Below are 26,752 nucleotides of genomic sequence, written 5' to 3' on the forward strand. Positions count from 1 at the left end.
CCCTCTCTTTTTGTCAATCTTATTTTTATTTATATTACTTGGATAGCAATAATCATCTACATAAATTACCTCTCGTTTTGATATTTACAAATTACTATATGTTTTATTATAGTATAAAAAATTAACTATTTACTTAATTATCGTATACACCACTTATATTTTGAATTAGAGCAAGTATTATATAATTTATTAAAATTTTTATATATCATTGCGTCCATCACTAATATTAAGCAATTACTTAAATCATTTTGCCTGTAAGATTAACTATTTGACTCTCTTAAATTGGCGAATCCAATGGATTGAAGGGCCCTCATTATGGCACGTGTTTTTAAGACATAAGTAATTGGCAAAATTAATGAAGAAACTTTTGACGTGTGATCCATGTCAGGAAATAAAATAACCTATTTAGTCAAAAAAAAAAAATAAAATGGGTCAAATTTACATTGTTATCCTTCTAAATAAATTGCCGAAGAAACAAGAAAAAAAAAATTAGGTGGACAGAAAAGAAAAAGGTGGAAGCCATTAGCAATTCCTCGTTGAGTTGGTTGCCTTTACTCGATAGGTTGGAAATGACACCATTACACATGTAAAATCCACCATCCTAGTCAGATCGCACAAATAAAATAAGATATTTCTCATTTACTTATATGTGATTATGTCAAAAAATTTGTACCTGAAGCCTGAAGGTAGTCAATTACACCTCAGAAACCATTAAACAAAACGACTTAATTTTGGCCATATTGTCGTTCGCGTCATTAGACAAAGTCAGCAGGGAACCGTGCATGTATTGCCCTGTCGTTAACAAAAGATAAGCAGTGGTGCAATATGTATCATTACTTTTTAAATTCTCAAAGTAATAAGCAATTGATTTTACTAAATATCCACCGTGATCGTTCATGGCTGACCAGCTGATTAAAGAAAAGAAGGTTTAAAGAGTGAATGGAATAATCCTATCCTTTATCCCTAACAACATCATGCTCGCCTCCTCCCCACTATTTTCAAAAGCGAACCAAAAAAAAAAAAAAAAATATATATATATATATATATATATATATACAAAATTCAGCTAAAAGAAATCTGATGCTTAAACAATAAGACTAGACTTATCTTTCATAGTTTTGGGAGGGTAAAAACTTTACGAACCATAGTATTTTTGCTTTTTGGTAACTTGCTAAACAATCTACAGATAAAGACATAAAAGATCAATATTATGTTTTATATATATATATATATATATATATATATTTTTTTTTTTTTTTTTAAATTTTTATTTACAGACCGTGTCATTGGCGAAATCGGCAAAAAAAAAAAAAAAAAAAAAAAAAAATTTATTCCCAAAGTTCAATATGCATCTACAGAGAAATATTTTATTGTTGCCCTTAAAGGATGCGATGCGATGCTCCATTGTGTATCCAAAAGGAAAGAAGGAACTCTATTGGACATTGCATGAGCTGCGGTTCAGATTCTCAGTACATCCGCTAGCTGCTAGCTGCTAGCATGCATAGCTTACATTATACAAATTCAAGCAGAAAATTAATAAAAAACTATTTCTCCAAAGCAACGGACAACTTGCATTTGCAGGTTAAAGATAAAAAGGATATGTATCTATCTCCTCTCAAACGGTGGAATGTGGGCCCTGCTGCCCATGTTCTTCCATTTTCTTTCTCATCTTATATTGCAAAGTTGCAGGAGCGCAGTCCAGCGGAGTTTCACCTACAAAAGATATTAGAATTTGGAAAAAATAACTTTTAAAAAGAAAGTATCCATCGTTACCTAACAATAGTACCATCTTTTGCTAAAACTTCAACTTCTCCCAAAAGAAAAAAAGAGGGAGAAGGGAGATGTTGGGGAATAGAACATGCAAAGAGTCCAAACCCACAATAACTGTTCGAGATTAAGAACAATTGGTCAGACCCCACAGAAGACAACCTGTTAAGGTTTCTAAATTCTAAATGTACTTAAAACTTTTAGAAGTTGTATGTATATCTGGCTTATTTTATATGTCCAGATTAGTTGCACAATCATGAACATGTTCAAAGTGTTCCATCAAAAGTTTATACAATAAGATCTTGCATATCATCGGGATTCCCTCCACTAATCAAACAATCCAATGAAACGGGACACTACAGCCAGACATTACAACTGGACACATATATTATTCATTACCTTGTGCATTCTTGTAGTCAAGGCTTGCTCCAGATTCCATGAGGGTAAAAGCAATATCAGTCCGGTTAAATAGTGCAGCCTACACCCAGTTAATCCTCTAATTAGTAATAGATGCTTCCCAAAAGCAACTCCACTAGCATACATGTATGCATACTTATGAGTGGGTGTGCATAGAGAGAGAGAGAGAGAGAGAGAGAGAGAGATACCAAATGTAGTACGGACAATCCTTGCTTGTCACGGTAATTTGCATCCACACCCTGCCAATACGACAATATTTAATGTCGTATCCAAAATCAATCTTGCAATTAAGATGTTATATACCTCGCACAGTAGCTTCTTGACGGCAGCAGTATCACCATTCTTTATAGCTTCCCTCAAACCCTAAGCATAACATTTTTAATGCAAGAGTGAAATATTAATGACTAGTCTATGGCGAGTTAAATGCTAATGCAAACTTTGACCTCGTATTACCATCTTAAATGGTTTATACCTCCCCATTAACTTCATAATCCATCAAAGGCTTATTAGTACCACCATTGGTTATTTGACCATGATTGAAAACCGAACTGCAAATTTTTGCACAAGTTAATGAATATTCAGGAAACTCAATGTAAGATAATAATAGACCACCCTTGCAAGTCAGCAGCTTACAATCTAAATAAAACTACAAACTTGATAAAAGAAGGTGAATGCAAAAGAAAAGAAAAAAAAATTCAAATTACAATGATATTACAGCCTCTTTAGAGGAAAGACAAAATGAAAAACAAACTAGCTGGCCGGGGAAAGTATACAGAAAAAAGAGTTCTTTCTATTCTATTAGTATTTTCTATTAGTATTCGATTAGTATTAGTTAGCGATCCCGGCTCAGTGAGTCTTTTCTTCCGCAATGATTTGTGGTTTTTTTTTTCTTTTAATGAACAAACCCAAACCCAAAGCCAAACTTCAACTTCAAACTCATTTTGTAGACAATTTGAATTGGAACAGAGTCTTAAAACCCTGGATTCTAATATACAATGTACCATTCAGGGAATGAGGAATATACAGTCAAATAGTGACTTCGAGACAGGAAAAGAAAGCACGAAACTGAATTTTACCCTCACCTTGTAAATTGCTATCATGTCAACTTAAGGTGTCAATCAAATCATATGCTATTACATGAGTCAAAGGGACGTCTCACATAATTCACATTTCATATTCTCCAACAACATATTCGAACATGACAATGCAAAGCTACTTCAAGAGTAATTACATATAAAGCTGCTTTATATTTTTTATAGTATGGAAGAAGCGAGTTCATACCTAGGCTTGTTGTTTGAAGTGGAACCTCTATTCTTAGGGATGGCATCTATCTTCTTTGGTTTTGGATTTGGTGGAGAAGAACTGGTGGAGGGGGTTTTCATCTGACAAATAACAGATTTAATATGATAAAAATATCATGGACTGGAAAATGCGCTTGAAACTATTAAGGGAGTCACACCTGCAGGGGGAGTTCATCTGTGGTGGGAGCTGGAGGTTCACATATGCATAAAGGCATTCCACACTTGCACTCAATAACATTTGTAACAGACTGATGCTGTGTAGATGTTTCCATTTTCGAACTTGTTTCTGCACCAATGTCTAACCTAGAAACTTTATCTGTTACAGAACTAACTCCACCTGACAAAGCATGTGGGTCAACTTTTACTGACCTGCATCAAAACGAAATGTAAGAGAGTTATTTATTCTGAAAAATGTAATAAAGTGCCAATTAGGCGAGAGAAAGACAAGTCCTGTTAGTAGCCAAAGCTACCAGAAGATAATAAATATTCATGCAGCTGACCACCAGAGATGATGAACTGCATAAATTAAATGCATCATTTGTATCATGGCTGGACATGCTCCACAAGCAAATAACTTCTTTGACTTCAAAAGTAGCATAGAACACCCACTAAATTTGACTTCGAGACTGATAACTGGCAGTCTTAAAGACTTAAGGAAAATATTTAACTCCATCTCTCCTCAAAAACTGGTTTTTGTTAGAAGATTTATCCAAAAGTCATCTGTGACGAAATAACAGCCTTGCTCTTCGGCCAAACACCCCCCCCCCCCCCCAAAAAAAAAAAAAAAAAAAAAAAAAATCGATATCCTTCCCTTTAGTGCACCCCACACTCTAGAAGCCTCACTACTGAAGCCCTTATTCTTACTCCAAACATCATTCCCAGCCTTATGCTATGAGGAGACATGCCATTTGGATTAAAATCCATTGGTCTTAAAGCTCTTCCAGAGGACACTGGGAGTATCAAAACTGAAAATAGCTTTAGCAATTCCACATTGAACAACCAAATATTGAACTACTGCACCACATCACTTCAAATTTTTTCCAAAAAGTTTGGAATAGAAATAGAGAGTGACAGTGCCATAATAATACTTCATATATGTCAGTCACACAAGACAGATACATTGTTGACATGAAAATTACTCTAATCCTCTGTGTCTCAACTATTAACCAGTTCACTGCTAATCTGTTGCACATTGAAACCGAAACTCTAGGTTCTAACCATGGTTCATTGATAAAAAAGTTCTACGCTGTTCATATCAATAAATCACCAACTTAACCAGTTTCTATCATTGTTTCCATTTACCAAGTTAGCAATTTTATTTTATTGTCTTATTGGTTATCTGAGATGCAATCCCACCTAAGACATTCTTCGGTGCAGTTGCTATAGCTATAGGTTCTTCCCAGTTAATCTCAGAAAATCTTTAAAGCATAACAGAGAGAAAAGGCAATTTAACGTCAGTACTTCCAAAATGACGTGGAAACACATCTCAAGTCAGAACATTCAACATAGTATTCTACGTACTCTTTCAACATTCCCAATTCAATGTGAACAATATGTTATTGCAATTAAATTTAAGTTGAAACAAAGCAAAGAATAACTATTCTATCGAATTTCAAAGAAGTGTCAGCCTTACCGAGTAGAATCATTAAAACAGTCAGCGCAAACTCTAACGTTGGATTGTATGCCAAATTGCGGTAGAGTCTGAATGAATGCATAGAAAAAAAGAAAGCAGCCAATTGATTCATCTCAGTTCGTCCAATAGATTAAAAGAAAAGAGAAGGACCGAAAAAATCATACCATTTGATTTGATGAATGCTCGTGGCATAATGTTCTTCCACAACAACGGCAATGATGCTACAAAACGATAGACAACAGAAACTAAGCTAAATGAAACATCTACAGCTCATCCAATATACCTTATGAATCAGAATACGAATCAAACAGTTCGGATCAATCAAAGACGGAATTAAAAATCAAATAAAACGGATCGACCTCATGAACGCATGATTCAAATGAACAAGTCAAAATTTTTTTTTCTCTCGTGAATTTATATATTCAATTGAAGATATCGATTTGTTCAATTTAGTACGTAAAAGAAATGAGGAATTACCCTTCGACGGAAAGTGCTGAAGCTGCATTTACAGACGTCACAACGATCTGCTTCCTGGAAAGGCGGAGGCTCCAATGCCATTTCTCGTCTCCGATCTTTCTCTCTTCGGCCGCCGATTCACTTTATTCCCAGCTACGGCAAACAATGAACGGATTTCTTTCAGTTTCCTTTTTGTATCTGAAGAATTTCAAGTTTCAACGATGAAACAGAGTAAGCTCCACTTTCTAAGTTCCTATCCATTGCATTATTCTGATTCAGATGTTCTTGGCCCACCCGGTTATGGTCATCCGGTTACCCAAATGCCCGCGTAGAAGTAATCCTGGGCCCACAAAGATTTTATCTAATCCAAATAAATTGGCAAACAAGATCCAGATTGGATCAAGAAAGCCCATGGGCTTTCAGACCTGTTAACTGCCGCTTGGATATTTAATTTGTCTACATCTCTGGTTAGAATCTCTGGGTCAGAGCGGTCCAAGCTACAAAGTCCGAATAAGATGCTTTCAAGTGTCGGTCATATTAATTGGTTAATTAAATAATTAATAATTGAGTATTTATTTCATAAATTTTTTTTTGAAAATGATTTTAAAAAGGAATTAAATTTAAGTGGTACTTACACTTTTAAGTTTAAAAGGTTCCCATTAATAAAAATTAATGTTAGAGTTTTTTTTTTTTTTTGAAAGGCAAATTAATTGTTAGAATTTTAGCATAATAAAATAAGGTTTATTATTTTTCTTGGCTTAAAAAAAAAAAAAAAGAGCGAACTCCACCGTAGAAAAGAAGATAAGACCGTGTACCACCAAAAAAAAAAAAAAAAGAAAAGACCCAAAGCGCAATCCTGTCAGAATAAACAGTATAAAAAACGTGCAGTATTAATTATTTATTGAGGATAGAAGTTGTCTGGTTTGATTCAATTCAAAAATCAGTACGATTCGATTTGATATTTTAACTTGTGGTGTCTCGAAACGTACCATCTCACTCACTGTGAGAGACAATTGCCTGCCCAAAAGGACAAATAGAAAGGGGAGTTTCCTGACATACGTGCACGGCAGCAAAACAAATCAATCAATGAACGTTGATCCTTTATTTGTTTTATAAAAAAATAATTTTTGAACCTTTTGATGTTTAAAATGCTAGAAAAAATTAGATAATTTTAATGAAAAAATAGCTTCTCCCTTCTAAAAAAATAAAATATTTAAAGAACGTCAATAAATTTATTAAAATTTTATTTATAAACACATATTTATTTCCACACTTTCCATCATTAATTACTAATGTTGATCACCACCATTAGCTTAGTGTATTGTGATTTATTGTTTCGTTGCGTGTTTTGTTTGTATAATAATAAAATTTTAAAATGTGAAAATCCGGTAATTATAAATATTTTAGTAGTTTAAATTATAATTTTAAAGTTAAAATTAAAAGATAATGAAATAAATCATTCTTAAAAAATAAGTAATTTTTTAAAAAATGGACGAATTTAAATATTTATTTTGAACTGTTGATTGAATAACGTTTTGAAATTGTGATAATGAAATATGGAAGAGACTTTAAAAGTAAGCGACACAAAGAATCTCAAAAAGGTCAGAAACATCAAAGCAAATAGAGCGACCAAGTTTTCTAAGAAAATAAATTTTTTTTTTTAAATTTCAAGATATAAGTTTTACTAAATTAATTAACTCCAGATTAATAAAAGATTAAATTTTTAATAGAATTTTTAATTTTAAAATTAAATCAAATTAAACTTATTAAAAATTTTAATATAAAATCAAATCCAATCATTATATAAATGAAACTAAAATTAGAAAAATCAAAATATATGCATTTAATTATAAAAAAATATTTGTATACACTGAAGGTATATCTAATTTTTCATACATCTGATTAATAATTAATTTTCATTTTAAAAATTTGATATTCTTTTATTATATTACATTATTTCTTTAATGAAAAAATTCATTCATTATATATTTCAATTATTATTATGAATAGATATTAATATATGATTTTAACAATAGAAATAGCTATATTTTCAAACGAATTTTATTATACAAAAGAATTATTTAAATATCATATTAAAAGAGTTTTATTTAAATATATTTTTTAATAGAGTGTGCTAAAAAAAAAGATGGTAAATTGGCAATAAATATTTTTTTGATTGGATTGGATTATCTCTATTTTTATTGAAACCCTATACATAAATTTAAAATAAAATAAACAACAAAAAAATAACAACCGAAGAGAAATTGAGCTGGAAAAATATTTATGTGGTTCCAAAAAAAGAAAATAAATTAATTGGTTAAAAAGCAAAAAGTTTCAATATAAAAAAAGGAGAAAAAAATTTATTTTCAAAAATTAAATTATAAGGTCCCTCAATTTTAACTTTCATTAATATTTTAATTTTTCATCCAGACAAAGAGATTAAAATATTAAGAATCATAAATTAGAGAGCATTTTCTATTTTTTTTTTCCATAAAAAATAAAGAAAAGTCAAAAAAGCTAATGAAATAAAATAATATAATTAATAAACCCTCGTGCCAAAATGGCACGTTTAAAAAATGCGAAGTCATCCGGAAACAATGCTGGCCACTAGCTATGATTAACTGATTTTTTATCTGAAAGTTGGGTTAGCTTGCCTGCCTACTCCATTAAAGGACAACATATTAAGCTTTTAAAAGTAAAACACAAGGCTCTAGTCAGGTCAAGTCTATTTTCTCCTTCTCTTAATAAATCCTCTGTGTCCCTAAAGAGAAGAACAAAGGAAAGAATTGGTGGGTTACAAGTACTCTGTATCAAATGGAGGGTGAATCTGATTCCTACGAGGGAGTGAAATCCAAAGCTGGAGAGCAAGAAGTGAAAAAAGAGGTAGAGGACGCACCTAACAATGAGAACATGGGATCTTGCAAAGAAAGGGCTCATCTTCTGACAAACAGCACCGGGTATGAATTTATGAGTTTACTTTACTCATATGAAATATACCAAATTTTTTAATTTTGGGAGATGGGATCTGTTGTAACTGTGAAGAAAAAGCGAAGAGTAAGAGGGAAATCATGTGGGTAGAGAGATTTAGTTGTAAAAATTGATTGTTGTGTAGAGATTATATTTAGGGGATGGTTAATTATGGAAAATTAGAACAAACTACTTAAAGCTTAAAGGGAGTTGGTGGAGAACTGGATGTATGTATATTGCGTTTTCAATTTGTTGTCTTTTTATCATGGTAATTTAATTTTGATAAAACTGAATTCTAATTTTGAGTTTAAGTTGAGAAGTGCTCCCCAAAATGGAAGTGGAATAGGATATCTGAGATTTGAACTTAAAATATTTGATTCAGGCTGTCTTATTTTGTCATTTGTAAATAACGCCTAGATTGGGATTGGGCCTTTGGCTTGTATGAGCTGCATAGATTCTGAAGGAGGTTAATGATTGAGTTGACTTCATAAGGGATAGCATTAGTTACTGTTTGATGAAATAGACTATATTTATTGCAATTAATTACACTGTTTCTATACTCTCTTTGTATTTCACAGAGTAAAAATCAAGAGTTGGACTGAAATAGATTTTTCATATTGTTCACATATGGTGCTTTTGTTTCTCTAACTTGTTTAATTTGATAAGTAGGAGTTCTAAATACCCATAATTAAGCTACATAAAAAGTTGTGTTTGTAAGATTAGAGAAGAAGAGAAGTACTGAAACTCTTCTAAAGAGCACCATGAGACTTGCAATTCAGCATCCTTATGAACAGGGGCAGATGCAGAATAGGATATGAAAAGGGGGGGGGGGGGAATTAATTTGAAAATTTAGCTGTTTTCCATGGTTAATAAAAATTTCTATTATATAGCACTTACATCAATAAACATATCAACTTCCTTGTTTAAAATAATTTAAAAAAGCTTCGCAATATATGTATCCTGCTTATGAATGAAGATAAATATGGGTAAAATGTGAAACTACTAGTTTTAAACTAGTCAAACATGTTCAAGGCTATTTGCCTTGTTTCTTTTTTGTAAAGTTCCAATTTTGAGCATACTGACAAAGATAAAAACTTCTGATTGAGTATAAATATATAGTACTTCGGGTTACTAATTGTTTCAATTAAATGCTTGGTATCATTTGTTTGCCAAAATGGAGACTTGTAATGAGTTTGCTTTGATGTGTGATAGGTTTTGACTTTTGAGGTGCTTTGTACCTTAATTGCGTTATCTTGAAAATGGTGGAGATTTATTATGGCAGTACTTGGAAATTTTTTTCAATTCTTCTTCTTTTCCCAAATCTCCTTTTGAAATAAAATTTGTAGCTTCAAAACTGTTGCTAATTTGCTTTTTGTCAACAATAGAAATTCAACTATGCGCCACATTCCCTCCTTAATTTATTTCCAGAAAAACTTGTCTTTTTGCTCACTAAATGGTAGGAATTCTGTAGGCAGCATGTTGATATTTTGTGCCGCTAATGGATGAGTAGCCTATTGACAACCTACGTGGCAGGATATCTTCATGTGTGTATTGTTTTAACTGTTTATATTTGCAGCAAAAGCTGTAAACAAAATTTTATTGTTTGTTCAAATATCCATGCGTCCTCAAATTTCACTTGGGTTCTTTCTTTTAAAGGAGAAACTGTTGAAAGTTAGATACATGCCAAAAAAGTTCAATGTTAATGCAACTCTAATTTTTGTATTAGGCCTATATCTGGACCAAATGCTATTGCTACCTCAGATCAGCTCACGATATTCTATGGTGGAAGTGTTCTTGTATTTGATGCAATTCCTGCTGAAAAGGTTTGTCTTTACTGATTACTGAAGCTTTCACGAAATGAGTAAATTTCTATAGATGTAGTTTACGCTAACACTTTCACCATGTTATGCTCTTAGGCTCGTGAAATTATGCTTATTGCCGCTGCTGCCGCAGCTGCTGTTAAACCTGCTGATATGAAGAAGGTTGTGCCTGGCTCTCCAGCTTGTGGTACACCAGTTCTTACAAGGTCTCCTTCCCTCCAAAGTGCTACAAATGCTTTGCCTTCTCCTCAAGCCCAGCTTGGCTCGTCCCTTTGCAAATTGCAAGCTGGTAATACAGAAATGAACTGCCTTCACTGTTGTGTTTAGAGTTTTTCATGTTCGTTCTCTTCGTTTACATGAATATAACTATATATAACTGCACGATTTCAATTGTCTTTCTCTGTTGGTTCAGAATTACCAATTGCAAGGAGACATTCTCTTCAGCGATTTTTTGAGAAGCGACGAGACAGGTACACTCCTTCCACACTTGGTGTGCCTGAGAAATTCAGACGAAATTTAAGATAAATTGGTGGGGTTTTTAGTTGGGAATTATCACCAGAGTCCACTAGCTTGGACAATCTTGAATTCCGGAAAAATAGACATAAAACTGAATAATATCCCTCCTACTTTCAGAAGCAATCAACAAAACTTTTATGCAAACTTATAGAACTTTGATGGCTTTACACTAATAAATGTAATCAAAGAACTAAACATTGACTGATGACTAAAGACCTGATATTTCTTGAAATCAGAAATTGCTCTAATGACTGACATACTGTAGGTATTCATTGTACATTCAATTTAGTGACTGAATCAATAATCTAAAATCCAAAGCATATTACATAAACATTGATTGATAAAGCTTCAAGCGACTATCCCAGAAATTACTTGATACCAGTGTTTGCTGCTGAATCATATTTGTGCATCTGCATGATGTGTATTCTTATTGAATCAGCTGCCAAGTTTTTACTTCACTTCCCCCTGCAGGTTGTGCAGCAAAAACCCATATCCCACTCCCGCACCAAAAAAGGCTGAAGCCACAAAACCTGATTTCAGTGCTGAAGTTTCACCTGATGCAGACTGCTATGGCAAACCTCTTGCACTGGAGAAAGAAATTCAACCAAAGGTTGCTGCCAACCTTGTTTGACATGCACAAAAAGCTTCTGATGTATTAGTGAAAACCTTATGTTAACTTATATTGTTAGCCTGTATTGTTCTAGCAAATTGCATAGTACGTTCAGGTGATGTTTCGACTTGCTCTCAGACTGAATGAGGTTAATGGTACAATTTCTCATTGAAACCAATGGGGATTTGTTCACATGATTGCCTCTTTAGTCCAAAGCAATTGCAATCTCATACTGAACCATTGCTTTTAGGACAGCTACTTGTGTTACTATAAGTAGCCATGAACAGTTGACGAAATGGTGTCCGTGTATGTTGTCCTCTTGTTGGTCTAAAGTGTAGTGTTGGTTACTGGAGACCTGCATTTTATACATTCTATGTCTTTGTTGAAAATTTGAAATTGGTTATTTCTCATGATGCTTCCATACCCGTAAAACGTTGGTCGTATAAAGTTGTCACTTGGCATAAATACATGACAAATCATGCATTATACTTCGGGTACATTATGTGTTGGCTTCATTCTTGTTTGTTGTCCAAAGCTGAAGGGAAATTTGCCGAACGGATAAACAAATAAGCAAATAAAAACCTAAACAATTTTTTAAAAAATTGGAAAATGACAACCAAAAGAAAGAAAAGCGTGAATATTGCATTTCTATGTTGAAAAGCTTCTACTCCATCGACATATCCTAGGAATAGGATCATAGATTCTTAAATCATTCAAGAGGCATGCGGAAATTTCCAAGAAAAATTGCGGGCTGCCGCTTTGATATAACATGGAGTAATTCCAGATTATTGATTTCACAGGTTTGAATTCTGTGATCTAAAGTCATGGCTGATTCTAAAGAACGTCAACCAAGTGCTGAAAAGCAATCTCCCAAAATCACCTTAACACAAAACTCAAAAGGACAAGTGATAATAGAATCTTTAGCTGCTTGATTCATCCATAAAAAGTTCCATCCTAATTGTAGAACACAAATTTTACATACCAAGTAGTAAAAATAAAAGATACTGACATCAGCTCCTATATGCATTGACCAAAGATCAAGCCTAGTTATTAACCATATGTCTCACTCTTATATTTGGCACATTTCAGTGCATGCTACGCAAGACACCATGAATGTAGCCACCAGTCATTACCAGCGACACGAGAGATACAACACCTGCAGGAAATACCTTCTTTGACCTCAAGAATCGTGAACCCATCACACCTAGGAGTATAGAAGACACACCTGAAATTTGAAGATATAAAAGCAAGATTAAAATCATAATCAAGTAGCCTACATGATGAAGGTGAGATGAGAAAGCAACACATAATAGAAGTGGCTATTGCCTGAGTCTTGGAAGTGCAAATGTAAATACGTCAGCCAACTCATAATAGAATTCAATACTACTACGCCCTTGAGAAAAACAAGTAAATTAAAAAGAAAAAGTAACCATTAGCTTCAATCACAAAATCAATTATGATGCTAAAGTGCTTTCATCAGCATATGAGAATATCAGATGTGAAAGAATACATCAGGCAAATTGCTAATATAAAGAAAATCCCAGATGGCAGATTGAAAAGTATAATTCAGAAAGTAGGGCATTAGAAATCTATTAAATGGTTTGAACAGAAAGAAAAAATTTAGAAGGGCAAGTCCCGGAGGCGAAAATGCTCCTTGGCAAGTGCTATCCTTTAATGCAAAATGACAGCCAGTTAGAGCACATGAATAAGCTACATTTCTAGCAAACAGAATATGGGAAAGTGAAATAGCAAGAAGAATTAAATCAACCAAGAAAATATTACCCAGCCCTATAGCCGACGCATAAACTGGATTTGTAGGAAGCTGTGTATGAACATAATACAATACCGAGGCAGACAGCCCTCCAGCCAAAAGTGACTTCTGGCTACCGCTCTTCATATAGCCCATAAGACCACCCACTGCACAACCAAACCACAACCATGTAAATACTAAATATTAGGTGAGTAAGAGCTCATATGATCAAATGGCATCAATAACAGATAAACAACCAATTAATTAAACCAAAAATAGCCTAAAACTAAGCTCCAACAAAAATATAAAATAATAATCGATTCAATCATGTACGAAGAAATGTGTCAGATGTCAGTTATCTGTCATATGATCTTGAAGATCGAAAGAACACTCTATCTTATAATAAAAAATATATAGAATTTGTTCTCAATCAAACAAAGATCTCAACATTATTTCAAGTTTGTTGAAGGTAGTTCACGCATATAGAAATTGCCTAAAGCCACATTCTTTAATTTCTAAAATCACACCTTAAAAGAAATTCAAAGGTCAGATCTTTATTTGTAATTAAAAGAGCATAAGAAATGGCAAGAGAGATTTACTTCCAACAAGTGCAGCATAACCAAGAGTCAATTTCTGTGACATAGACAGTGCCATCTTCTTCTTCTCACCACCGCTGTCACCCTCTGATGATCCTCCTTCTCCTTCGTTATCCCGATCACCGCCGCCGCCTCCTCGTCCTCCGCTATTATCACCACCTCCACCGCCGCCGCTTCCACCTAAATCCCCGTAACTGTCACCACCGCCTCCAATATCAGGTCCAATCTCAATCCCTTCCGTTGACAAATCAATGTTATCGTTTAAAATAGTAGGCGCTTCGAAACCCGAAGAGACAGCCCTAACAGCCGTTACGGGCTTCAAATTCCTACCAGAAGAAACAACAAATCTCCGGTATCCCGTCGAATATTGCTGCAGCCTTATTGCCGTTAAAGGAGTCGTGTAAGTTCGAAATCCGAACTTGGAAGGCTCCAGAAGAAGCAGCGATGACTGTGACGCTACACCTAAAACCGACTCAGCCATTTCGGTTCTTATGACTTGTTTTCACGTTCACCCATTTTGCTTACTCTTTCTTTTTTCCCCGGATTTTCCCGGTCTAGAATTTGTTCTACAAAGTTCTGGTACACAAAAAAAGATTAAAAGCCCGGCCCAGGTACGTCCAGGATAGGCCCAATGGAGCCCAATAAGAGAAATAGGGGACCGACCGGGAAAACCGGAGAATCAAGAATGCGACGGCAACGGCATCGAGATCTCTGCAGTGAAACACAAGAAAAGAGGTCGTAATTAACGGCTTTTTTTGTCTTTAGATATTTTCATATCCATGATTTTCCTTTTTTTTTATTTAATTTAATAAATTATTGTTTGAAATGTTTGGCTAAGGAATCAATTCTGGGCATTGACTTGCAGACAGAGAGGAAGAGATTCCTCTACGAGGAGGCTGCTAAAAAAAAGGAAACAGAGAGAGAAGGGAAATTGCTTTTCTTTCTTTCTTTGCTTTACTTTGCGAAGGTCAGCACTCAACACTTAGTAGCAAAGCCTTTGACATGGAAATGTTAAATCTTTTCTTGGTTTGCTTTTCTTTTACTCTACCAGTGGTTACGTGTGCTTCGCTTTCTTTTATGGTTAAAGTGGTATACACACATGTGCAGCCCTAGCTAACGTGCTTCACTTTGCCCTTAGTTATTTTAAGACTTTGATTGGATCTAACACGAATCCAACGTTAAGTGTGTGTTTAGATTTTGTGGTTTGATTAGAGTCAACTAGTTTAGTTCACTCTTCTTGTTTTTACTCTGTTTGTGTAGTGTCAACGCCAAAGCAAGAAAAAGAGAGGCTATAGCTAGCTGAGCTAGCTAACATAGGAAGCTTCCTACTACCCTTCCTATAGTTTTGCTTTGGCTTTGCCTTTTTTTTTTTTTTTTACCTCTTTTTGTTGGATTTGTCGTTGTCTCGTCTCTTTAAATTTGCAAAGAGAGAAGACCCACCACAGCACTATTAACCTCTGCTTGTTTCAGTATCAGTATCAGTATCAGTAACACTCTCTGTCTTTTAATTCTCTCTAACTCTGGCTCCTCCATTCAGAAACAAACAGGTACATTATCTAGTTTCCTTCTCTTCATTATTCCATTATTCATCTTTCCTTTTGTCTTTCTTTGTTCTTGTTTTTAAATGTGGGTGCCTACTGTTCTTCTTATTGTCTCTATCTTAGTTGGTTGTTCTCTTCTTTGTCTTTTGATGACTTGGTATAGAGCTATTGGGCGAAATTGATATGATTCTGATTGTTTAGCAATCTTGTTTCTGCTGATATTGATTTGTTTTTCTGCCAAATTAGATCATTATTATATGATTGATGTCGGTTTCTACGTGCTAGAATAGAATCTAAGCAAGAATATAAGAATCTAATGAAAAATGCCCTCATTTATCAATGATGCTACTTGCCCCCTTTTCATCTTCTTCTTTTTTTCCCCTTTCTTTTTGTTGATGCTAATTTCCTTGTGGCTTCTCTCCAAAACAAAAGTTCATTTCTTGATCCCCTTTTGGTTCTTTCCCTTGCCTTTTCTTTTCTTTTTCATTTTTTGTTTGCTACGCAGCTCTATCATGTTCTTGTCAAATTGCCTGCTTTATTTTTATCTTTGGAGAATCTTTTCTATCCTTTGATGTTAGCTTATAGGTGAAATTTTAAAGAAAACAAAATTTCAAGCCTTTTTATCTTCAATTTGCTGTCGTCTTGTAAACCATCTTTATTGTTGTTTCTGCCCAAGAAAATAAGAAGCTCATCTAAATTGGACGAGGGTTTCATGGGGCTTTCTTTATAAATTGTGCTCGATTAGTGTTAGTGGTTTGAATTTTGAAGAGCTCTCTAATTTCTGGCGTTGCAATCACTAATTACCGAATCGGTTTTTTTGTTGTTACAGTTAGTATTTTCAAGTTTTAAATCAATGGAGCTCTGTGATTCCTGGGCCTCACTCCCAAGTCGAAAGAGAAAATTGCAAGAAGAAGATGAGGTCATGCTCAACTTCTGTATGGAAGAGCTCAATCAAGACCTTCTTGAAAGGGTTCTTTCTTGGCTACCAACTTCCACATTCTTTCGCCTTAGGTCAGTATGCAAGAGATGGAAATCAGTAGCAGATTCTGCTAGTTTCAAGCTTGCCTGCTCCCAGATTCCTTCACGAGACCCATGGTTTTTCATGGTCGATCCAAATCTTAACAAATGGACCATCTTTGACTCTGCTGAAAGAAGTTGGAAGAAACTCGATCATCCACCTCTCCTCCGGCAAACCTCTGCTTGTGATTCATTACCTGTTGCAGCTTCTGGTGGCTTAGTCTGCTTTCGCAGTGAATCAGGTGACCTAGTTGTAAGCAATCCCGTGACAGGATCTTGTCGCAAACTCCCTCCAGTCCATCCAGCCACAGAAAACCAATCTCTTAATGCCATTGCAATGAGTACATGCTTGAAAAGCCAGCAATCTTACAAGCTAGTTTTGGTATCTGGTGAACTACCAACACTGTCATGTAGAATCTATAATTCAGATACCAATTGCTGGGAAGAAGAGATTTCATTAAAGAGAAAGGTTGACGAGTCCCAAGAATTTGACTCACCTGATGATAATGCTGTCTACTTTCTTAGTAAAGCTGGAAATGTTGTGGCTACAGACATGCAAAGGAGCCCATCTAAGCAATACTCATCAGTTATGAGTGTTAAAGATGGAGAGGAAATTGCTTATTTCCTTAGCTCATCGGGGACAATTGTAGCCTGCAATCTAGCGAGTAAGTGGTTCTTCGAGTACCCAAGACTATTACCTGTGTTTTATGAGTACTCCATTGATGTGTTGGAGTGTGGAGGAGAAATGCTAGTTGTTTTGCTATCAGAATTTTTCGGAAGTGCAAGCATTAGAGTATGGAGGTTTGACGAGGATATCCGATCATGGCAACAGATTGCAGCAATGCCTCCAGCAATGTCACACGAATTCCATGGGAAGAAGGTAGATATCAACTGTGTTGGAGCTGGTAACCAGATATTTATCTGCTTGAACTCTGCTGAGTTCTTCAGTTATGTTTTGTGTGATTTGAATACTAATGATTGGGTTGAATTGCCAAAATGTTTCATGAACGGTGAAGCTGTGGAATTCATGTCTGCCTTCTCGTTCGAACCACGGATTGAGGCTTCTGTCTGAGAACAAGTTTATTTTACAGGATTAGAGATGTATTAATGATTGTAATTGCTTTTTGTGATTCCTTTTTTTTCCCACTTAATATTCCTCAAAATTTCCTTGTTTGTTCTCTCTGTTGTAATTTTTTTTCTTCTTATATTCTTTTGTGATTGATTATTTTGGCAACTTAGCCAATGGAGGTTAAGATGAAGCTGTCAATGGAAATTTGCCTGATTTCTTTATTGATAATGTGTTTGATTCTTCTTTTGTTGCTTTTCTTGCACCGTGTTTGATTCTTGAATTGAAAGACAATGAATGAAGGAAATGCACAAGAAACTGATAATGAGAATGAAATTATTTTTAGTGAGTTAAAAAAAAAAATCCCTAAATATGCTTACTGGTTGATGGAGAATAAATCTGTCTGGAGAAAGGATTTCTATATTGCTTTGAACGACTGCCGTTTTACACCAGAGACTAGAAGGACCAGTCGATCATTTTTGGGAAGCTCTCCCACAGATAATCTTTTGGGACAAAAATCAGATGCGCGAGAAACCAAAGTAGTAATGTGGTCTTGATGACGCGGTTGATCATGATTTGACGAAGTCTGGATTCTTTCCACGTTGATAGTTAGCAGATATTACTGTCACGGTTTCCTGTTTCCTCCTCATTAAGAAAAATAATCACACAACATATGGTAATATTCTATTGCAATATAATTTAACAGATTTAAAAAAGAAGCCAGAATAGAAACAAAATTATTATATATATATATATATATATATATATATATATATATAAACGTATCTATTTTTTAAATATTTAATTTATCTAATTTTATAAATTATAAAATTATATTGATCGAAAATTTTTAAAGTAAAAATATCTAATAAATATAATTTTATAAATTTAAATATTCAATAAATATCATAATAATAAGGTATACTAGAAATATAATTTTTCAATTTTTTATCATTAATAATTTATTAATAATTATCTTTTAATTCATCGATAGATTTAAATAGTTGAAATATTATTATAATTACATAATAAAAATAAAATCTCTTCCGCTTGAAGAGAATTTGAATCCAATCCACTTTTCTCCTGTTAAATATTTTGTTTTTTAGCCCATTAAAATTTTTCATTATAAAAAAATCATTTTTATTGGATGAATTTGTTTTTTTTAATTTTCAGAATGAAAATTTGACAATTCTAGAATCCTTTCCGCGTTAGAAATATAATAACAGACCAAACCATTACTCAAACAGGCCCTGGTTTCCCCTTCGCTAAGAAAAAGAATATCATAAATTCAGAACAGAAATTCAACACAGCAAAAATTGAAGCTTTTGTAAGTTCCAGATTTTGAATTGCGAGAAAACAAAAATGGCATCATCTGAGGAAGGATTGAAACAGCAATTAGAAGAATTGCAGAAACAGCTGGGAAAGAAACAGAAGTTCGAAGATGCTGTATCTTCTATCAAATCCCTTTTCCTAAAGTTCTACCCTTCTGCTTCCACCTCTCTTCGCAAAACAGTAAGCCTCTTTCTTCTCCTTCAAGTTGAGATCGATTTCGTTTCTAAATTTTAAATCATTTTAGAATTCCGGTGTTGAATTGCAGTTCTATACTGTTATTTGTCGAGTAGCGACGATTTTAAAAACGAGATACACAGCGCCTGGTTTCTGGCACGCCGGATTAGGGCTATTTGAGCAAGCAGAAGTCTTGGTTTCTGATTCATCTGAAAAGGAGCATTTGAAGAATTGTATTGCCCAAGCCAAAGAACAATTGAATCTGGCCCAAAATCCTCCTGACGTTTCCTCGAGTTCCTCTCGTGGAGGTTGAATTTCTGTAAAAAATGCATCTTTTTTATTGGAAAGTTTATGAATTTTACAATTTTTTTTCCTGATTTTGTTATTGTGCATATAATATTCAATTATAGGGTATCTTTTTGAGGGTCACCTTACCGTGGATCCTGAGCCACCAGAGCCTCTGTGGCTGTTGCAGTCAAACTTAATGCGAGCAGCCTCTATTTTGGAGGCTGAATCCGCTGGAGGTCCATCCGACCATAATAACACGACGAGAAATGCTTCCGCTATGCTAGAAGAGCTCATAAGCAACCTTGATGACATTATACCTGAGGTAGAATTCAGCTCCTCAAGTTTGTCCTTTTGAATTAAACCTTATGGTTTTAATTTTTTCCCCGAGGAAATAATAGGAATTAACTTAATTATGTAATTAATTTAACTGTTTAGTTTGAAACTTTTAGCAGTGTTCGATGTTTTCACGTTCTGTTTTTAAATCTTAATGGTGTTTGGAGTTTACATTCAGATGGATTCGTCCTTTGAATCCATATTTTTATCTGATTTAATTTAATGATGTGTGGTTAATGGAACTGATGTTTTGTTCAAGGAATTAACATTGGGCTCATTTTAATATTTCTGTCTTTAAGATTATGGTTCCAGACAATGAATCTAGAGTTCCAAAAGCGCCTCCCGCCAGTAAAGAGGTTGTTGCAAAGCTTCCAGTCATTACTCTCACGGAGGAAATCTTGGCCAGGCTTGGACAAGATGCAGAGTGTGCAATTTGTAAGGAGAATTTGGTGGTTAATGATAAGATGCAAGAGTTGCCTTGCAAGCACACATTCCATCCTCCTTGTCTAAAGCCATGGCTGGTAAGCTTCTTGATTGTGTTAACATTTGCTTTTCAGTACTGTCAAATACTTGAGCTGCATATGACAAATACTATCAAACAATGCATGTTTCTGATTGGAAGCAACCTTTGCACAGGATGAGCATAATTCTTGTCCAATTTGCCGGCATGAGCTGCAAACTGATGATCATGTATATGAGAGCTGGAAAGAGTGCGAGAAAGAGGCTGAAGAGGAGAGGAAAGGTGCCGCCAATGCTGTTCGTGGTGGCGAATTCATTTTTATTTAGATGACTGTCAGTCACTGTATTCATAGTCAATAATCTATAATTCATTACTGTATTTGTAGATGATACATTATTGAGTTCTAATGATTATTCTTTCAAACTTGATGTTATTTGAACACCTCTTTGTTGCATATATAATTCTTTCATAATGGTTGGGCACAAAAAGTTGTAGGTGTTCTTGTTGTAATTATGTGTTTAATCTGAATGGCATTTCCATGGCTTCTAAGCATCCACTGTTTAGTGACACATTTGAATTGACATCTATATTTTGCCTTTGAAAGGCTACATTGTATAGAGTTTCAGGTTAAGCCTATGGATCATCAAATTAGTGCAATTTCGTTACACCATCTGTTGCACTAAATCAGGCCATTTTGCTTGTAAGAATGAGTTAAATCAATTGCAAGTAATTATAAGTTTCTCTTTTTTTTTTTTTTTTTTTCCCCCTAACGGGTTCTTTGATAATGCAAAGCAGTTGTTTCGAAAAAGTCTGGCTAATTAAGCATGGAACCGCTTTATGTAGATCCTGGTAAACAATACACACAGAGAGAGTCCAAAAGATTCCTCCTTTAGAATTTTCTTTTCATTACCCACATTTTCTGGTAAACCAAACAGAAGACAGGATTGTATGATGGCCCCAGGTTAGTGAGAAGGGCCCGTCCTAGTCCAATATCTATTTATACAAGAGGAACCCAAACTAGATTCGTGGCAAAATCATAAGCATTCGTTAATTTCCATTTATTCCACTAAAATCCACTTCTCTGATACTTTTGCTGCAATAATTAATTCCAACATCCACCGCCACGTGCAGTTCTCTCACAGTCTACAGCCAGAGCCTTCTTCTTCTTCTTCTACAAAAATCAGCGCTTGACACTAATCAGTACTCACTGTTCAAATTTCAAACACTAACATTGATTATGGAATTGGCAACCTCAGTTAGTTCAATCTCTACAAACAAGCTTCCTCTAATTAGCTCTTTCAAGTGCCGTCCAGTTCTCTCTCCATGGATTTCTACACACAGAATTAAAAAGAGTTCGTTTACGAAACTGGTTTCAAATGGGTATGTCGGTAGAAGTAGCAGTAACAGCTTTACATACAACGCTACTAACAACAATAGGAACAAGAAAATATACACTAGCATAGACTCATGTTTAGCGATTCCTCCACCTAAAGGTAAAAACACGCGTGCTATTATCAAGTTCTTGGGCGGTGCGTTCATCGGAGCTGTCCCTGAAGTCACCTATGGGTAATAATAATCTCTCCTTAATCAAACTTTTCTCTATTTGTCGTAGATTATCTTTCTTTTGATGTGATTTCTTAATTTAGTTGCCTCTCTGTGTGTGTTTTTCAGTTACCTAATAGAGTTATTGGCAAAGGAAGGGTTTCTTATCATTTTGGTGCCTTATAATGTGACATTTGATCATGCTCATGCTGCTAATCAAGTTTATGAGAGGTTTAACACTTGCTTGGATTTAATACTAACATCAGGATTGCCTGATGCCGATTTAACGGCTGCCCAGCTCGTTGGCCTTCCTATTTTTTCAGTTGGTCATAGGTTGTTCAATTCCTTTCTTTCCCACTTCAATTTTGGCAGCCACTATTTTTTCATGGTAGCTTGTGATTAGCAAAACAGTTTAGGTATTATTACTATGTATATTTTATCATATTTAAGAGTTGGTTATCTGTTGTTCCATTATGAGCTTGTGATTTGACCCATCTTTTTAAAATTAACTTAATCCGTCACTTGAGTGACAATACTTTCTTGTTTTACATGGATGTTGCAGCAATGGTGCACTTCTCCAAGTTCTTACAGGAAGTTATTTCTGTGACAATATACCAAAGGTTTGAGTTTCCCCTACTAGACTGGTTCTTGAACTGGTTATTGTCTAACAGGAAAGAAGAAATTATAGTTTTAGATAAGCAGAATGCAAATTATGAATTTTGTTTATTTTATAATAACTGGAGCAATTCGTGGATTGTGACAAAGAGTATTATCTCTTCTGTAAGGCTAATGTCATAATCTCATTCAACAACAGGCCTGCTACGGAGGCAGTTCCATATTTTGAGCAGGTAAATATCTGTTTCATATTTTTCAATATTGGATTTTGTCTTGATTATTAGGCTCTGCTGATGCATGGTGTCGTTCTTACACTTTGAATCCCATTTGTTTGATTTGTAGCTTAGCAACTTAAAATATGAAAGCATTTGATTTTCATGATGTTGAAGTTATCCTGGTCTAACAAAAATTCATTAAGATATGCTCCTTGATGCCTTTTCATAATGGACAAAAAGTAGAATTTGTCCATTGAACTGTATTGATTGCATTTGCTCACAATTTGATCACCACCACAATGTGCTTGCAAAAGCTAAGTTTCTTTGTCTAATTGATATTATGCTCTTCATGGCTTTAATTTTTGAGTGCAGTTTGGTCCACTCGTTAATCAGATGATGCCAATTGTGGAGGCATCCCCAATGTATTCAATGGCTAGGAGTGCCTCAGGTAAATCATACACTGCTTCTCACATCTTGCCTTTGGTAATGTAGTTTGAATTAAAACTTATCTAGTTTGGGTTCCTAAAATACATAATGTGATGCAGTAAAAGAACTTTAAATCAAAATGCCAATTGATTTCCTAGTCTCTGCTTGTGGAGCAAACCATTTGTGTGAATTGAGACATGATCCTGATTTTCATGATGACATATATCCAGGAGATGCATGGAGAATGCTAATTGATGCTGCTGGAGCAATAATACCAGAAAGTGAACAAGAAGCCCTTACCTCATTGACCAAATTTGTTGATCAGTTGCCCTCGGTACTGAATCAGGTATGCTGATATCTGTTTGCAGTGGTGGAGCAAACATAGATAACAGATGGTTCCAATTTTGCTGGAACAGATTTACTCTATGGACCTGTTAAACCATTTCTGTTGATTGATTGCTCCTATTTATAATATCTATGCGGGTCATCTTAGTATAATGATAAGGGCAAGGTGGCTCCTTTGTGACTGGAAGGTACAGGTAAAAGTCTTAGAGACAGGTTCTCTACAGAAAGGGAGGGGAAAGTGGCATATGATATGATGGACCATTCTTCCCTGATTCTTCTGATTCTTACATATGGACAGCTTCCTGCACTGCAGATGCCTTTTTCTTGTGAATGATTACATGTTGAAATCTTTTGGGCTCGGCACCCTTGTTTTCTGTTACAATTTTTCTTCATGTCATTACCTCATTGAATGTCCTAAAGCAGATTTGGGTCATAGGATGGTAATTTTATGGACTTCAATCAATAAATCTAAACTTAGTGTCATCTCTACTAGGTCACACAGGGGGTGTCAGAGTTCAAGCCCAAACCTTCTGAAAATCGTGATTGCTGTAGGAACTCCTACAATGTCCAACACACCCTACTGGTACATATGATATCCTTTTGTATTCCAGAATGTATACGAAGTGGATACCCTTGTTCAATAACCTTATATGTGCTGGTGTATGTGTTTGTACATTAGGTGAAGTTCAATTCTGATACAATTGATGAGACAGATCTTCTTGAAGAGACCTTGAAGCCTCGTGTTGAATCCATAGGTGGGACAATTGAAAAGGTCCAATTAAGTGGCAACCATCTCACACCATGTGTACAGGTACACCATGCATACTCTTTGTTTCTGCATAGATGGGTGCTGGAACGTGTGATGCCATTACTTCTTAGCAAAGTAATTTGGTTTTACCTGTTTGAACCTTCCAGAAACTCCATCGTGTTGGAACAACTATAATCCCTTCCCTCATGCTAAAACTACTTATTTGCTATACTTCTGTTTTAATGAGAAGATCCCATAAAAAAATTGTCTAACATAACCTAACAAATTCATATAAGAAAAGAGAAGAAATTTGCAACTTACCAGTTCCGCCTTTTGAGTTATGCACGAGGGTACAATTTTCACGTTCCTGGAGAGCTTTTCTTTATTTAATATAGCCAGTCATATTGGTATTTTTTGTACTTGTGCTTAACATATATTAGGCAAGAGATTTATTTTTCTGAAGTTTTACTGTATGTAAGAAAATGTGTGCTCAGAATTTTGGTACTGTGAATGTGTAGTATTTACACTTGTGCACACAGATATTTGTATGATTGTATCCCTCCTCCCTCATGAATGTCCTTGTAGTAACGTTTCTCTGTGTCTGATTAGGAACCGAGATGGCAAGTAGGTTATGTGTATACTCCCGCAGATGCCATTGCTCAAGTACTTAAGACTCTTGCATTGAATGAGACTAGAGCTCTCTCCAGAACCATTGTCGACTGGTTCAGACGTTTTGAAGATTAAAATGTAGGTAAATATAGTATAGCACAAAAATATGAATTCTTTCAAATGTAAATTTTGGGTCCACAAATATTTACTCATGTAAGCATAGATTCTCAGCTTCTCTTATTTATACATTGAAAAAGAAAAGTACAAATGATTAAAAGTCTAAATGATGCTCAGACATAGTTATATTTTCTTTTTGCTATGGAAAGGAAACAAATGAGTAACTGTAGAGTAAAGCAACTGGAAACTTTCAAAGAAAAATTGCGACCCGCAAAATAACATTGCAGGATTTCTCTCGTGGCAGTAAAGAAAAACAAACAAGATATATCTGTTCTCAATGTATTTATGTAAGTTCTCTGATTTAAGCAGAAGCTGCCTGCACTTTTTCAATGAGATCTGCAGCGTCTTGAACAGTGACAATGTTCTCAGCTCCCCCTTCTCCGATCGAGACCCCAAATTGTTCTTCCAAAGCCATCATTATTTCCACCTGTGATATTTCAATTGTAAGTTTTATATAAGTCTGTTCAGCTTCTAATGTGAAAATATGTAAACCATTTTTCTGCTTCCATATAATTTATTTATTTTACGTCTATATAAGTACATACTGTGTCCAGGGAGTCAGCTCCCAAGTCTGCAAACTTGGTTTCAGGAGTCACTGTGCTTTCATCGATAGACAACTGCTTAGCAATGGTGCTCTGAACTATATTCAGGGTTTCAGGTTGAGCCTAGTCAATGCAATTCCTTCTTTGTTAGCTTCACACAAAATAAATGTTTGAAATTGAAAATGGAGAAATAAAAAGAAACTGCTTACAGAGCATGAAATGGTAGTCCTGAAGCATCTATACCTAGTGGAAGAAGAAGCCTTAGTTGCCTTGGACAATTGGATTTTTGGTACATGTTTTAGCCCCAAAAATAAAGGACCTCCCTGCATTTATATGTAATTTTTCCATCAATTATTTATTAAAAAAAAAAAGAAAAAAAATATAAACTTGTTAGAAATAAGTGACACCCACATTGATGGAGAAGCTCTTTTTCTGGGCAGTGGGGGCACTGACCCTGGGGTTGCTGGGGAGGGTGCCCAATTGCAATGTAGGGGATGCAAGAAAGCTAGCCATGTAAGCAATTTAAAAGTTGTAATAAAACAGAAAAAATGAGAAAAATAGTGAATTGGATTAGAAACTTGAAAGTTTTGTTAAATGCTTGAGGTGTATATATAGGGATTTAGAAGAAATTGCTGGCCTGCATATGATAATTCCAATGCTTACTTTTTGTTTTTGGGCCTTGGAATTGGGCGGCCGCTTCTATGTTGTCTGTCAGTCAGTTTCTGCTTACATATTTGTAATTTTATTATTTAAATTTTTTCACTTAAATTTATCGAAATTTCTCGTTCACTGTGGAGCGTTTGGTTTTGAAAATTAACATCATATGCAAAGTGAAAATAGATGTCTAAAAGAGTAAATTTAAAAATGTTGAATTATCATAGTTGGATGAAAATAATTTTTTTTATGAAATTAAAACAGTTCTGTTTGGTTAAACTGTAGTGAATTATAAAAAAAGAATAAATTTTGTTACCATAAATAATAATGTAATAAAATATTTATACTAATTATTAACAAAAAAAAATATAAATAATATTCATAAAGTACTATTTAATAAAAATAACTCACTAATGCAACAGACAATGTGTATTTTTTGTTAAGGGGTAGTTGAATTGTTTCTTTTGGGTTTCATGTTATTTCGTGATGAATTAACATTTATTTATATAATCTTTTAAAATAGATATATAATACTATATAAAATTTATATTTGACTAAATATTTTTTATAATTAAAGTGTAAATGTTATATTTTATATGGAAAAAATATAAATGGACGACCTCTTTTTTTTTGAAATAAATAATTCTGTTATAAGATTTTTCTGACAATCAAACGCTCAGTGTAAAAAGAGAGAAATTGGAGAAACTTAAAATTGAAAACAAATATTTTCAAAGATAAACGAGGCGACAAAAGCCTGTGAATATGAAGAATGCTTTTGTAGGCGGCTCAAATTGCATAGGAATGGGCCAAATGGGGTGACGATCATTCCAGAACA

At 34.5% G+C, this 26,752-nt stretch overlaps 7 protein-coding genes across 15 annotated transcripts; 4 read left to right on the top strand and 3 right to left on the bottom strand.

Moving 5' to 3' along the window:
• Positions 1–1,404: 1,404 nt before the first annotated feature.
• Positions 1,405–5,866, bottom strand: LOC105638046 (Ankyrin repeat family protein). Of its 2 annotated transcripts, none has more exons than XM_012221761.4 (10): positions 5,596–5,866; positions 5,283–5,339; positions 5,119–5,186; positions 3,644–3,854; positions 3,466–3,566; positions 2,657–2,732; positions 2,488–2,547; positions 2,373–2,423; positions 2,167–2,245; positions 1,405–1,713 (listed from the first exon to the last, which is right to left on the bottom strand). In XM_012221761.4, exons 1-10 carry the CDS (start codon positions 5,674–5,676, stop codon positions 1,616–1,618), a joined length of 882 nt encoding a protein of 293 aa, XP_012077151.1. In that variant the 5' UTR covers positions 5,677–5,866; the 3' UTR covers positions 1,405–1,615. The 2 variants fall into 2 exon arrangements, with proteins under 2 accessions (XP_012077151.1, XP_020536634.1); XM_020680975.3 differs by lacking the exon at positions 1,405–1,713 and adding an exon at positions 1,718–1,884.
• Positions 5,867–8,187: 2,321 nt separating this feature from the next.
• On the top strand, positions 8,188–11,679 carry JAZ11 (jasmonate-zim-domain protein 11). Its single transcript, XM_012221762.3, has 5 exons — positions 8,188–8,531; positions 10,268–10,364; positions 10,458–10,650; positions 10,774–10,831; positions 11,349–11,679. The coding sequence occupies exons 1-5, from the start codon at positions 8,389–8,391 to the stop codon at positions 11,506–11,508; spliced, it is 651 nt and encodes a 216-aa protein (XP_012077152.1). The 5' UTR covers positions 8,188–8,388; the 3' UTR covers positions 11,509–11,679.
• Positions 11,680–12,396: 717 nt separating this feature from the next.
• On the bottom strand, positions 12,397–14,386 carry LOC105638048 (Transmembrane proteins 14C). Its single transcript, XM_020680905.3, has 3 exons — positions 13,837–14,386; positions 13,270–13,404; positions 12,397–12,712 (listed from the first exon to the last, which is right to left on the bottom strand). Exons 1-3 carry the CDS (start codon positions 14,312–14,314, stop codon positions 12,573–12,575), a joined length of 753 nt encoding a protein of 250 aa, XP_020536564.1. The 5' UTR covers positions 14,315–14,386; the 3' UTR covers positions 12,397–12,572.
• A 135-nt stretch (positions 14,387–14,521) lies between these two features.
• LOC105638049 (F-box family protein) lies at positions 14,522–17,681 on the top strand. Of its 3 annotated transcripts, XM_037635680.2 has the most exons (3): positions 14,522–14,568; positions 14,699–14,800; positions 16,204–17,681. In XM_037635680.2, exon 3 carries the CDS (start codon positions 16,228–16,230, stop codon positions 17,461–17,463), a length of 1,236 nt encoding a protein of 411 aa, XP_037491608.1. In that variant the 5' UTR covers positions 14,522–14,568; positions 14,699–14,800; positions 16,204–16,227; the 3' UTR covers positions 17,464–17,681. The 3 variants fall into 3 exon arrangements, with proteins under 3 accessions (XP_037491608.1, XP_089581466.1, XP_020536563.1); XM_089725340.1 differs by lacking the exon at positions 14,522–14,568 and having other exon boundaries at positions 14,669–14,800; XM_020680904.3 differs by lacking the exons at positions 14,522–14,568; positions 14,699–14,800 and adding an exon at positions 15,241–15,380.
• Positions 17,682–18,662: 981 nt separating this feature from the next.
• On the top strand, positions 18,663–20,477 carry AIP2 (RING/U-box superfamily protein). 2 transcript variants are annotated; one of them, XM_020680959.3, is made up of 5 exons: positions 18,663–18,969; positions 19,034–19,271; positions 19,374–19,573; positions 19,884–20,105; positions 20,221–20,477. In XM_020680959.3, the coding sequence occupies exons 1-5, from the start codon at positions 18,820–18,822 to the stop codon at positions 20,368–20,370; spliced, it is 960 nt and encodes a 319-aa protein (XP_020536618.1). In that variant the 5' UTR covers positions 18,663–18,819; the 3' UTR covers positions 20,371–20,477. The 2 variants fall into 2 exon arrangements, with proteins under 2 accessions (XP_020536618.1, XP_012077156.1); XM_012221766.4 differs by having other exon boundaries at positions 18,667–18,969; positions 19,055–19,271.
• A 557-nt stretch (positions 20,478–21,034) lies between these two features.
• LOC105638053 (initiation factor 4F subunit (DUF1350)) lies at positions 21,035–25,227 on the top strand. 5 transcript variants are annotated; one of them, XM_037635679.2, is made up of 10 exons: positions 21,035–21,610; positions 21,716–21,919; positions 22,149–22,206; positions 22,372–22,434; positions 22,789–22,864; positions 23,073–23,188; positions 23,681–23,770; positions 23,867–23,998; positions 24,545–24,682; positions 24,949–25,227. In XM_037635679.2, the coding sequence occupies exons 1-9, from the start codon at positions 21,282–21,284 to the stop codon at positions 24,677–24,679; spliced, it is 1,203 nt and encodes a 400-aa protein (XP_037491607.1). In that variant the 5' UTR covers positions 21,035–21,281; the 3' UTR covers positions 24,680–24,682; positions 24,949–25,227. The 5 variants fall into 5 exon arrangements, with proteins under 5 accessions (XP_037491607.1, XP_037491606.1, XP_012077158.1 ...); XM_037635678.2 differs by having other exon boundaries at positions 21,036–21,610; positions 25,031–25,227; XM_012221768.4 differs by having other exon boundaries at positions 21,036–21,610; positions 24,871–25,009.
• LOC105638052 (acyl carrier protein 1, chloroplastic) lies at positions 24,769–25,823 on the bottom strand. The gene is made up of 4 exons (XM_012221767.4): positions 25,675–25,823; positions 25,473–25,586; positions 25,267–25,386; positions 24,769–25,148 (listed from the first exon to the last, which is right to left on the bottom strand). Exons 1-4 carry the CDS (start codon positions 25,774–25,776, stop codon positions 25,023–25,025), a joined length of 462 nt encoding a protein of 153 aa, XP_012077157.2. The 5' UTR covers positions 25,777–25,823; the 3' UTR covers positions 24,769–25,022.
• Between the last annotated feature and the right edge of the window lie 929 nt (positions 25,824–26,752).

The sequence above is a fragment of the Jatropha curcas genome, chromosome 8 (assembly GCF_041381405.1).
Source record: "Jatropha curcas cultivar XTBG-Jc1 chromosome 8, XTBG_Jcur_1.0, whole genome shotgun sequence".
NCBI classification, from domain to species: domain Eukaryota; kingdom Viridiplantae; phylum Streptophyta; class Magnoliopsida; order Malpighiales; family Euphorbiaceae; genus Jatropha; species Jatropha curcas.